This window comes from Penicillium vulpinum (assembly GCF_028829585.1).
Source record: "Penicillium vulpinum strain IBT 29486 chromosome Unknown utg000003l_segment0_segment0, whole genome shotgun sequence".
Lineage (NCBI taxonomy): Eukaryota > Fungi > Ascomycota > Eurotiomycetes > Eurotiales > Aspergillaceae > Penicillium > Penicillium vulpinum.
In genome coordinates, this window is record NW_026643243.1 from 1,194,775 (window position 1) to 1,207,827 (window position 13,053).

General features: G+C 48.2%; 3 protein-coding genes across 3 annotated transcripts; all 3 read left to right on the top strand.

The window, feature by feature from the left end:
• Positions 1-20: 20 nt before the first annotated feature.
• On the top strand, positions 21-1,855 carry N7479_005564 (Zn(II)2Cys6 transcription factor; the record flags this gene model as incomplete). Its single annotated transcript, XM_057253260.1, has 3 exons — positions 21-818; positions 881-1,681; positions 1,742-1,855. 3 exons carry the CDS (start codon positions 21-23, stop codon positions 1,853-1,855), a joined length of 1,713 nt encoding a protein of 570 aa, XP_057107122.1.
• A 4,340-nt stretch (positions 1,856-6,195) lies between these two features.
• On the top strand, positions 6,196-8,354 carry N7479_005565 (putative amino acid permease; the record flags this gene model as incomplete). Its single annotated transcript, XM_057253261.1, has 10 exons — positions 6,196-6,297; positions 6,369-6,389; positions 6,449-6,497; positions 6,557-6,823; positions 6,875-6,909; positions 6,969-7,089; positions 7,140-7,483; positions 7,547-7,669; positions 7,724-8,126; positions 8,179-8,354. 10 exons carry the CDS (start codon positions 6,196-6,198, stop codon positions 8,352-8,354), a joined length of 1,641 nt encoding a protein of 546 aa, XP_057107123.1.
• Positions 8,355-9,026: 672 nt separating this feature from the next.
• Positions 9,027-12,539, top strand: N7479_005566 (putative nicotinamide nucleotide transhydrogenase; the record flags this gene model as incomplete). Its single annotated transcript, XM_057253262.1, has 5 exons — positions 9,027-9,120; positions 9,190-12,078; positions 12,129-12,317; positions 12,374-12,448; positions 12,508-12,539. 5 exons carry the CDS (start codon positions 9,027-9,029, stop codon positions 12,537-12,539), a joined length of 3,279 nt encoding a protein of 1,092 aa, XP_057107124.1.
• Between the last annotated feature and the right edge of the window lie 514 nt (positions 12,540-13,053).

The window sequence follows — 13,053 nt, forward strand, 5'->3', positions numbered from 1 at the left end:
ACTCCCGAATTTCGCGCCCGATGGAGATACACAGGGAGGGTGCACCGTTGTCGGACACGCCAGATACGCCTACCGAAACCCGAACACGAGTCCGCCGCTGGCATCACCGAGGGTTTACAGGATGCTCGACCTGTCGCAGCCGCCATGTTCGCTGCGATGAGGCATCTCCCGCCTGTAATAACTGTGTCCGTCTTGGGCGCAAGTGTGATGGCGCTCAAGGGCGGATGACGTTCAAAGTCTACGGGCCCTCCCAGGCACCGACCGATTCACCGCTAAAGCCGTCCAGTGCACCAAAGAGACGAAACGATGTTTCAACATCCAGCTCAGAGTTAAGCGACACTTCTGCAGTTTCCCCATCAACGGAGAGACAACATGTTGACAGCAACCAAATGCGCAAGGCTATGATCGCCCGGCCAACCCTACCACAACAAACAACCAAGTTCCGCTTCCAGGATCCCGTCACGTCACTCAGTATCGCGAAATCAATTCAGCGTATCGAAGAGCGTTATCTCACACACTTTTTGGATCGAGTATCAACCTTATTGATCATCCACAATACCCCCCACAATGCCAATCCCTACCGCACACATTTCCCAGACTTCGCCCGGTCGTCTCCAACAATGGCCAATGCAATGCAGGCATTGGGTGCATTACATCTTGCGAATACCTCGGTAGGGGCGCAGCGCAATAAGCACTTCCAGCAGGCAATGGGCAAATATGGCGTAGTGGTGAAGGGCTTCCGCGCACGATACTCAGATCCAAATCAGCAGCTTGGATTGGCGGATTTCGCGACGTGCCTATTACTTTCTATATTCGAGGTTCGTTTTCTTCCTGTCTTGCAGACCTGCCAGTCATGGTGAATTGACTAATGTTCCTGCAGATGATGGATTCCCAACACCACAACTGGGCAGTACATCTGAAGGGAGCTCGCGAAATCTACAACCTCCTCTTCTACCCGCAACCTGGAGACCCGGCACGTGAAATGCAGCGCCTCGCCGAGACTAACCACCCGGTCCGCCCATTCCTTGTCTCCCTATTATCCTCCCTCGATGTGGCAGGTGCATGCGCAACTCCCGGCGGTACCGTGGTCGAAGGCAGTTACTGGAAAACCATGGGTGGGGGGTGGGAATACAATCTTGGGACACCAAGCTTATTGTCAACGATCCCCGACAACCCACATCTGGTCGAGCTTCGGCAGGCATGGTGTAGCCTGATGGAAGTGCGGGCATCTATCAGTACATTTGCATCGGACAAGAAAACATGGATGACCGTCGACCAGTCAGACGCGATGTATAAGGAGATCTTCAACCGACTAGTTGTATGGCGTGCCATGGCCCCGCCCTGTCTACAGCTACTCGCCGATTTAGATGATGAGAGCCTTGCTCGGTATCCGTATCCTGACATTATTGAGTATGCGAGCTGCGTTGAAGCGTACGAGAAGGCGACATTCCTTCATCTGCTTCACGTCGCTGGAGCTGGGCGTGTCGATTGGGTCACTGATTGGACCTATACGAGCATGCTTGTCAGTCGGATTCTTCTGCTTGTTTACAAATTGTCAAAAGATGTTGCCCAATTGGCTTCTCAGTGGCCGCTTTTCATTGCCGGACAGGAGACGAGGAATGAGGCTGAGCAGAAATACATTCGCCAAACCATGCAAGATTTAAACCGGTTTGGCTTCAGAGTATGTTGCAAACGAACTTCATCAAGAGGCCAGTCCGAATGCTAATATCTCACAATTTAGAACATCGAGAAAGCGCTCGACATCCTAGAAGGGATCTGGTTCAAGCGACGTTCCTTTCCTGGGGGTTGGATCCAGACTTTGGAGGAGATTCAAACGAATGTCCTTGTTCCCTGATGGGACGCTGGCTAGAGTCGATATTTTCATGCCTTCTCGTCTTCTTTACCGGCACTCCGTGCGTGGCCTGTATTGTACATTGACGAACCTTTTTATGGAGGAGGCACCCTCCTCAACTCATTGAGGTGCTCTCGAACAACCACGGAAATTCTCCGCCGCTTATTCTTCCCCTGCTCTCAATGACGCCGATGTCATACATATCTTGCCTTGCTTTTTCTTTGATACCCCATGACTTCAACTTGAGACTTCCATAGCTACAGAATTTTCTGATGGCTTTTCTACATCGCAGCGTGTATATGAAGCAACGTATATAGGCCAGAAAAATGAGAATATAACCATCATGGCCCGACTCTTCACCCAGGTAGCGAGCCCGTATTAGGCACACAAAGTCTAGCCCGAGGCCACTTGAACAACTATTCTACCTTTAACATATAAATCGAGACTTGATATAACAGCGCAATAGAGCAATGTTGTATAATGTATAATAGCGGCTATGGCTATTGGTGGAGACGCACCAGACTTAACAGATACAAACTAGCAAATACAAACAGGAAGACTGTGGCCAGCTTACGTCTCTACCATCCGAATCGTGATCGACAACAGAAGTTAGAACTAGTAATAATAATATCCAAATGGTCCCCAGCAAACATCTATTCTAGTCAGATTATCATTGTTAGCGATGTAGAAAGCGCTTCACACCCCGCATAGCTTGCTGAAACTGTTTGCGACACCTTTCCAGCTTCTGGTAGACAGTTCTTCAGTGAATCAGGTTATGGGATTGGCCTTTTGACTACATCTGCAGTTTTCCACATTGATGGTACCGAATCAAGTATATTGGATAGAGATTTCTGGGTCCAACTTGCGATGATATGCTGCCGGTCTACGTGGCCAACTTTATGCACCAAATAGGTCTCCTCCAGCAGTTTCCTTCGTTTTCGTTATTGGCTAATACCTATCGTCTTCCACACCTAGCTCTATTGCCACAAGATCTGTCGGTTCTTCGTCGTCCTCCTAGAGTCCTACATGTTAAAATTGCTGGAGGAGACCTGTTCGGTGTATAAAGTTGGCTACGTAGCGGATAGCCTGCGGGTTAGATATAAGCTTATTGTAGTCCTTGTCCTTTACTCCTACCTTGTCGAACTGCTTCTATATCTTCACCCGAGGCCCGGTATACAACGGACATTGCATCAGGATATACCTCGGTGTTTGTGAACCTGCGTCGCAGCTGTATTGGTCTGTCTCTGAGGCCTTGATCTTGAACAAGAAGTGACGGAGGCCGATCCTCATTGTGCGTATCTGGATCAGAATCGCACATTGTGGTTTCGTTATATAGACGAAGGGTCTTCTTGTTCGGCGCCTGTACTAAGCGCTTTGTAGGAGCCGAGGCACTGCTTCTCCCACCGCTCTTGGATACGCTGACGTACCAGTCTCTTAGCAGCTGCGGGGGATGCGGATTAACGGATTATCCGGCCCGGTCGCAACTTCTATCCCCGCACCTAGAAGCGCTGCACTCTGTGCTTCTCTATCGGCATATTCTTCAGGGGCACTTACTGCGGTCTTGTACGACTGGGCTGCGCGTATATGCCAATACCACAACTGCTCAAAACATGGCCACATAGGAAACACCCGTGATGTCCCTTCGGCAGTCATTGAGAGGTATGCTGGTACCTGATGGTACCTCTCTCTCTCGCCTGTGCGAGAGCCTGTATCCTCTCAATCTCTCTGATAAAGTCGGGGCGCCGCTTCGACTATCCATTGTATGCGCCCCCGTAGTTAGCGCACTTTTGTTCATAGAGTGTTGCGTCCCTCTTACGCTGGCAGTCTCGAGAGCGATATTTCTTCGCGCAAACGACACACCTTGTGTCATTGGAACAGGTGTTTCATATGTGACCGTATTTTTGGCAGTTGTGGCATTGGCGTATACGCGCAGCCCGGTCGTACAGGACCGTGGTAAGCACCCCCGAGTCCTAGAGTGTTCCAATATCGATCGACTTATTCGCAGTGTACGGTGAGGTGAATTCCACAATAAGCGATCCAGATTTCTTATTCTCCGGGAGGACCAGCTATGAGATCTGAGTGATCTATGTACCATCTCCCCAGTGGAATATGTTCTCAGTAAGCAATTGCTTACTGATCGCCTGTTTCTGGCCTTGCTCTGTGAGCCCAGCCGCCGTATTGACCCCGAGAGATCGCACATTGACATCATGCATAACAACCCCCCTGCTCGGCAATCGCACCTCCGATCCCTTCCACAAGCGTTTGACCCAATTCTCGCGGTGACACCTCATAATCTCTGCCTCCTTCGCAGTGCGCAGACTGAACGATATATCCCCCGATTTCAATTGCCTAGTATTGGCGGTTATAATTGAATTAAAGACATCAACTGGAGCGGAGATCCTGCTACACAGAAGATGGAATATTGATGTGTGGTGATGATGATCTCACTAACCCGATGTAGCTCGCTGTTACATACATGCTGCTATGCGGGTATAGCGTTTTAGAGCCTGCTCCTCAACGACAAATGGTGGTGTATCCCCAGTATACACCCACCCCTGTAAGTCACCGCTTTCTCGTGTCAATTATAGCAGCGTCCACGGTACCTCTATCTACTATGTAAACCCCTAACATGATTATCTACGGATAATTTGACTTTCTTTACGTTTATTTCTTTTTTCTTGTTTCCATGCCGGCCGGTTTGTGGCCTTACATTTCAGGTTGCAGGAACTCGGCGATCGAGTACTGTATACAGAGGAAAGCGGTCAGGAAAGCGGTCAGTACCTGAAAATCAAATATGGCCTATAATCGTGCCAAGCCCACCAAGACACTACCCGGTGTTGGTGGGCTGCACCGGATAGCAAATTATCACCAGATAGCAAATCATATGGATTAGGTATCTTTTGTATGGCAACTACATACAAAAGGTACATAAACACTAGGTAGATATAATATCCATTTTTCTCAACTTTCAAACTAGCTTAAGGAAAAATAAACAAGTAGAATTCTAAAATAGATCTTGGTTAATCGATTTGCTACTAATAACGATTCCCAATTTATGATATAGAAGTATAAAGAGCATTTTGAAACACACACACATAAATACAGTATGTAAAAGCAAAACCATTCTTTTACTTTAGAAACACTTGATAATTTTCAGTAAGCTTAATACCAAGTAATTGAAACTTCATTTATACTATATATATCTTCTTATATCCTTCCTACCTACATAGTTTAGAGCTAAAAAGAATAGAGGTTGCAACCAGGCTGTATTTAGGTACCTTTTGTATGGAGTTTCCATATAAAAGATACCTAATCCATGTGATTTGCTATCTGGTGATAATTTGCTATCCGGTGCAGCCCACCAACACCGGGTAGTGTGTTGGTGGGCTCGGCACGATTACGGAGTAAATATACTATATACTATATGTATAAGTGCAAAGAGCACCTTAACCCACATCGCTGTATCCTACGAAAAGTCATACGTTTACTGCCTTTGTGTAGAGAACATCCGAAAACACATCCAAGTATTCTTACATGTGAGTCTCAAATGTTGAGAAATATACTTCAAGGACAGAGGCTGAGCGGTCTATACTGTAAATATTGTTAAAAGTTTAACCATTCTCAAGCATTCTCTGTAGTTTATGTGTGTACCTTTTGTATGGAGATTATATAGAAAACATACTTAATCCTACAATTTGCCGGTCGGGTCCACTCAACAGGTTAAGTGGGCTTGACACGATGACTGGCCTGGTTTAGGTCTTAGTGCCTGGACAGTTCCCAAAGGGGCTCTTACCAGGGAAAAAAAGATTTGAAGGTTACAATCCGGACCCTTTGTAGTGTTACAGAAACAGGAGAAACGGATTATTATATATGAGAACTATATATATATATACATATGTCCATATATACACATATACATATATACTCCCACTTCTCTCAAACCACCTATAAAGATCAAGTTAAATTCACTCGGATCAGACAACTCCGACTTAAATCTATTTACTGATTCGGACCCTCTCCGAATAAAACTTAATTGCCGATTTTTATATTACAACAGGCAACTTACAGGGAAAAACTACAGAAAAACCAAGGAAAAAAAATGCAAGCCTCTATATAAAAACAAGAAAAACAGTCCAAAGTCATGAAGTCCATTGTGGAGTCTCCTAAATCTTGCCGGTGGATCATTTGGGAACGTTTTGACTGCGGGACTAGCCTAGAAAGTCTATCACCCTAACCTTTGGAAACCCTTGCAGCTAGAATTTTCTGACCTCTTCTCATCCAAACAAAAAAACAACAACTGACATTTGGGATTTCTTCTCCATATCTCTGTGCCAAATCCAGAGATGGCCTCTAACGAACCCGTCGCCGGTCCCGCTGACCTCCTCGCCGCTCAAGGTGAAGGTACTCGCGCTGAGATCAAGGAACAGGATGATGCAGCCTTGCTGGTAAGTGATGCAGCCTTTTTTTTTATGGTTTTTTTTTTGGAAATCTCAGACTAACATCGTAATCTTCCTAGCAAACCTTGGGCTATAAGCCGGTATGTTGAATCGTATAGATTAAGATAGTCTGTGATCAGCAACTAAATCAGCTAACCAGGTTCTTCATCGGACATACACTTTGTTCGAGAATTTTGCAACCACATTCGGTACGATTTTCGCTGTTCACCACTTTGCGGGCGCATTCGTGCTGACTTTTTTTTTTAAGCTGCTCTTTACTTTGTCGGTGGTGTTCGCGTTACTTTCAGTACCGGTATTGCCGCCGGTGGAAACTTGGCTTATTGGACCAGTTACCTAGTAACTATGGTGTTCACCTTCATCACTGCTGCTGTCATTGCTGAGGTGTGTTCGGCTTCTCCGTCTGCCGGGTCAATTTACTTGTGGGCCGCCGAAGCCGGTGGGCCTCGATTTGGCCGACTTCTTGGATTTATCGTGGCCTGGTGGAGTACAACCGCCTGGACGACCTTCTGTGCAAGTATGATATACATATATCCTCAAGGACCGCGCGATGCTAATTTGATTATAGGCAATACTCAGGCCGCCACAAACTATATGCTTTCGGTATGCTCTTTTTTCCTTCGTGATTTCCCCGGGATTGGCACTGATAGATCGCTTTTTAGGAAATCACTGTATTCGAAATCGATTTCCCGTCAGATGCAAGCAGTGTCAAATTCCGTTCAGTCCAGTGGATCTGCACTGAGGTCTTGCTTGCTCTGGCCGCTTTGCTGAACTTTTTGCCTCGTATGTACAGACGTGTAACTTTTGATTTACTCTGTCTGACAACATTTTAGCTCGCTATTTCAAGTTTGTCTTCTGGCTGTCCTCCGCAGTCGTGATGCTCGACTTTATCCTGAACCTTATCTGGCTGCCCATTGGTACTGCTCAGACCTGGGGATTCCGTACCACCCACGAGGCCTTTATGACCACGTACAACGGTACTGGAGCCCCAGATGGCTGGAACTGGTGTCTTTCTTACCTTGCTACTGCTGGTATTCTGATCGGATTCGATGCCTCGGGTCACGTTGCCGAAGAAACTAAGAATGCCTCTATCACTGCTGCTCGTGGTATCTTCTGGAGTACCGTTGCCAGTGGCTTCGGTGGCTTGGCTACTATTATTCTCTTTTTGTTCTGCGCGGTTCGTCTCTGGTCTCTGCGAATCTCAAATCTCAAATTTCTGACTTTTTCTTTCCCCCTTTAGCCTAGTGCAGATACACTTATGAGCTTCGGCTCGCCCCAACCCTTTGTGCCCCTTTACGCTGTTGTTCTGGGCAAGCGCGCCCATATCGTCATGAACCTCATTTGCATTTTCGCTCTATGGCTGGTGAGTTATCATCTGTGTGTGTATGAATATCTCATAGCTAATTTTGTTTTCTAGAACACCGCAATTGCCATCATCGCCGCCTCTCGTCTGGTCTTTGCCGTCGCCCGTGATGGTGTACTCCCCTTCTCGGGCTGGGTTTCTCGTGTAAAGAACGGACAGCCAAGGAACGCAGTTATTGTCGTCTGGGCTGTCGCCGCCCTGGTCACTTGCACGATTCTTCCATCCGCCACGGCTTTCACTTCTCTCGTCTCGGCAGCCGGTGTTCCCAGCGCTGCTGCTTACGGTCTGATCTGTTTGGGTCGACTAATCTGCACTCCTAAGCGCTTCCCAAAGCCGCAGTGGAGTCTCGGCCGCTGGAGCAAACCGTTCCAGTTCATTGGTGTCTTCTGGAACGGCTGGGTTGTCGCTGTCCTGTTCTCCCCCTACGCGTTCCCCGTCACGGGCGAGAACTTGAACTGTACGTTGGTCTTTTTTCATGGGTTTCCTTTTCGTCTCGCTTACTTCAACAGATGCCCCCATTATCATGGCCGGAGTCACTATCCTGGCATTGATCTCTTACTACATGATGCCTGAGAGTGCTTGGCTCCCTCAAGAGCGTATCACTCACTTCATTGATAGTAAGGGTGCTACTGAGACTGTGGAGGAAGTTAGCTCTGACCATGGTGAATCGAGCACCGCTCGATAATATGGAGAAATGTGGAGGATTGTGGGGGTATTAACTGGTTACCAGTTCCTAATTCTGGACATATAATGTCTCAAGAGGTTGCTGTAGATCGCTTTCGAGCTTAGACGATATAATATTCTATCTAATCCTAGCTAATTCTAGCTGATGAACATTGCTATACTATCAAAAACTACTATACAAAAAACACTACTAAATCCCGCTATCATTCCGAAGTTGGTGTAAATGTGGAGCTTATCTTCCCCCGCGTTTCATGATTATGCGGGGGATAAATGCTAGAGGATATAGATTATAGGCTATAGAGAAAATATGAAATCCAGACACCTAAGCAGTCTATATAAATAGCAAAATATCCGGGGAGGTTCCATCGCAAGGTAGGAATGTGAAATCAGAGCCGCTTCCCCTCTTTGCTTGGACGTTCTGCCGAGGATCGGTGCTTTGTCTCAAAGTCGGTTCCCCTCTCCCCTTTTCTCTTCTTTCTTCCGTTGTCTTTCTTTCTACTGTGGCTCTCAAGGTCTTTGTTTTTTAAAGCTCTAATTTTGCTTTTATCTGTCCCGCCTTTCGGTCTGGACTGGATGCGGCACCCCGGTCCTTCTACCCCTTCCTACGTCCAATAGGCATTCTTTAAATGAGACAAAAAGACCCGATACAGCGTGCAGCTTGCAGGAACTCACAATGAGCGCTCCAGCTTCGCTGCGGTCAGCATTACGGCCTTGTTTGGGGGCGTCCATTGCTCGCGCGGGGAAAATTTTCCTTCCGGTGACGTCGGGTAAGCTTCTCCAAATTTAAGTGTTGGAACACCAGTTGAGCTGTTTTCTGACTACTTTTCTCTCCCTAGCTTCTCAAATTCGGCAATTCACATCTTTCACATCGCAAAATAAACGTCTGTCCGTTTGCCAGCCGCGATGGCCGTCCATTTCCAAACGAACCGCTATAACCTCGGCCGAGTCACCTCCATCCGAGCCCGTGTCTACCACCCCCTACTCAGACTTGACTGTGGGAGTTCCTCTGGAGATCTTTCCCGGTGAACGCCGTGTGGCAATCACCCCGCAGAATGTCGCCCTTCTGTTGAAGAAGGGAGTCTCCCGTGTGCTCATCGAACATGGTGCAGGCGAGCGCGCTCAGCTACTGGACCAGGCCTACGAAAAAGCCGGCGCGACAATGGTCGATCGGGACGCGGTCTGGTCTCAAAGCGATATCGTGTTAAAGGTCCGCAGTCCTCAGTCAGAGGGACCATTCAATGAAATCCAGGCTTTACGCAAAGGTTCGACCGTCATCTCTTTCATCTATCCCCTCCAGAACAAACCACTCGTCGAGGCACTTGCTGCTCGTGGCGTGACCTCCTTCGCAATGGATCGTATTCCACGAATCTCTCGTGCACAGACGTTCGATGCCCTCAGCTCCATGGCCAATATTGCAGGTTATAAGGCGGTGCTGGAGGCTTCTAATCACTTTGGTCGCTTCTTGACTGGTCAGGTTACTGCAGCTGGAAAGATTCCTCCGAGTAAAGTTCTCGTGATTGGCGCTGGCGTAGCTGGTTTGAGTGCTATCGCGTCTGCCCGCCGCATGGGTGCTATTGTTCGTGGCTTTGATACCCGTCCTGCTGTGCGCGAGCAAGTCCAGTCTTTAGGTGCCGAGTTCGTCGAGGTTGATTTCCAGGAGGATGGCTCTGGTCAGGGTGGATACGCCAAAGAAATGTCCAGGGAGTTTATCGAAGCTGAAATGAAATTGTTCATGGAGCAAGCTAAAGAGGTTGATATCATTATCACCACGGCTCTGATCCCAGGCAAACCTGCACCGAAGCTCATTACTAAGGAAATGATTGCTGCAATGAAACCCGGCTCTGTTATTGTTGATCTTGCCGCTGAGGCTGGTGGCAATTGTGAAGCTACTGTGCCCGGGGAATTGAGCTCCTACAAGGATGTTACTATCATTGGCTACACGGACCTTCCTTCTCGTCTTCCTACCCAGTCTTCAACGCTGTACTCGAACAACATCACAAAGTACCTTCTCTCCATGACTCCCCAGGAGAAGTCCTTTGGGATTGACTTTAAAGATGAAGTTGTACGCGGATCTATCGTGACTTTAAATGGTGAAATAATCCCCCCTGCTGCTCCACCCGCTCCACCCCCAACCCCAAAGCCAGAAGCACAAGCTGTCGCGGCAAAGGAAGAAGTCGCTTTGACGCCGTGGCAAAAGACAACACGGGATGTGACAGCCGTTACAGGTGCAATGGGTACGACCCTAGCCCTAGGAAAGGCAGCCGGTCCAATCTTTATGGGCAATATGATGACCTTTGGACTTGCTGGTCTGGTCGGATATCGTGCTGTGTGGGGTGTAGCACCTGCGCTCCACTCTCCTCTCATGAGTGTCACAAATGCCATTTCGGGCATGGTCGGCATTGGTGGACTGTTCATTATGGGAGGAGGCTATGTGCCGACCACTATCCCAGAATACTTCGGTGCTGCCTCCGTACTTCTGGCTTTCGTGAATATCTCCGGTGGCTTTGTGGTCACGAAGCGCATGCTGGATATGTTCAAGCGTCCCACCGACCCTCCTGAGTACCCATGGCTGTACGCTGTTCCCGCTCTGGTGTTTGGTGGTGGCTTCATTGCGGCTGCCAGCACTGGTATGTCCGGTCTGGTCCAAGCCGGTTATCTCGTCAGCACAATGCTATGCATGGGCTCAATCTCTAGTCTGGCATCGCAGGTAACAGCCCGACGCGGCAATATTTTCGGTATCTTGGGAGTAGTCTCCGGTATCCTGGCCTCGCTGGCTGCGGTAGGCTTCTCTCCTGAGACACTGACGCAGTTCACGGCTGTTGCTGGAACAGGCGCCTTGATCGGAGGCTTGATTGGCCGTCGTATCACACCGACCGGTCTTCCCCAGACCGTCGCTGCTCTCCACTCAGTGGTGGGATTGGCTGCTGTTCTGACTAGTGCTGGAAGTGTGATGGCCGATATTGGTGATATCACAACTCTGCACATGACGACGGCATACCTGGGTGTTCTGATCGGTGGTATCACCTTTACAGGTTCGATCGTCGCTTTCCTGAAACTGGCAGGTCGCATGTCATCCAAGCCGACGCTTCTGCCCGGCCGACACCTTATTAATTCGACACTATTGGGCAGTAACGTTGCAACCATGGGAGCGTTTATTACAATGGCACCAGGAAGCCCTGCAATTGCAGCTATCTGTCTGGGAACAAGCACCATCCTCAGTTTCCTGAAAGGATACACTACGACAGCAGCCATCGGCGGTGCCGACATGCCCGTCGTCATCACGGTGTTGAACGCTTATTCCGGGTTTGCTCTGGTGGCTGAAGGCCTGATGCTCGACAATCCACTTCTCACCAGTGTCGGATCCCTGATCGGTGTCAGCGGTTCCATTCTCTCATACATTATGTGCGTCAACATGAACCGGTCGCTGACGAATGTCCTGTTCGGTGGAATCGGAACTCAGACTGCGCAACCGCAGAAGAAGATCGAGGGCGAGATCACACAAACCAGTATCGATGACACCGTGGAAGCTCTTTCCAGCGCTGAGAATGTCATCATTGTGGTTGGCTATGGTATGGCCGTTGCCAAGGCCCAGTATGCTCTTTCGGAGATTGTTAGTTTGCTGCGTGCTCGTGGTGTCAACGTTCGCTTCGCAATTCACCCTGTTGCTGGCCGAATGCCCGGTCAATGCAACGTGCTACTCGCGGAGGCATCCGTTCCATATGATAGTAAGTCATTGATAACCTTAGACTAATCCATTCGCTAACAATCGATGCAGTTGTCCTGGAGATGGAAGAGATCAACGATGACTTCTCAGACACAGACGTCACCCTCGTCATTGGCGCCAATGATACTGTTAACCCTATTGCCATGGAGCCAGACTCGGCTATATCCGGCATGCCTGTTCTCCATGCATGGAAGAGTAAGGAGGTTATAGTTATGAAGCGGGGGATGTCCAGCGGATATGGTATGATTCCTCCGCCGTCATTCCTGGTGAATTGATCCATCTAATATTTTCCGCAGCGGATGTTCCAAACCCCATGTTCTTTATGCCCGGTACTCGGATGCTATTCGGCGATGCCAAGACCTCTTGCGATGGTATGTATCACTTACATGAATATCTATTAAAGGAAATAGTGCTAATTTATTTCCAACAGCTATCAAAGCCGCCCTGGAGGCACGGAAGTAGGTTTCTATTAGAACGCATGTTGCATATTTCTTTTATGACTGCATACTATTTTTGAACTGCTCCTTATTTACGCCGTACTGCGAAATCTTATGCCCTAACGGCCTGTCTTATTGCTTACAAGCTCGCACTGGATAAATTGCTATTTTCATCGGGTTGCGTTTCAGTAGAGCGAGTTATTTAATCCAATCCTTTTGAAGAAAAAAAAACCTCAAATTAAAATACGGCGCTCTTTATGCAAAATGCGCAATTGGGCATTTAATGAAGATCATCATAGTGCATAGTGGAGTCCCCGGGTGAACCCCTAGACGGCAACAAGTTCCGTAGTTGTAGACTGCATCGAGGTGGTGTCAACACATGAGGACGAGTTTTCACATTCCCCTTTACAATTTACATATATTGTTCTAAATTGTACTAAGTACGAGGTATAGCACATCCCCAATCTGAGTTGAAGCTGACAATATTGACCCTGGTGGCTGTGTGGCAAGGAATTCACCTGCATCAAGCTAAACTCGAT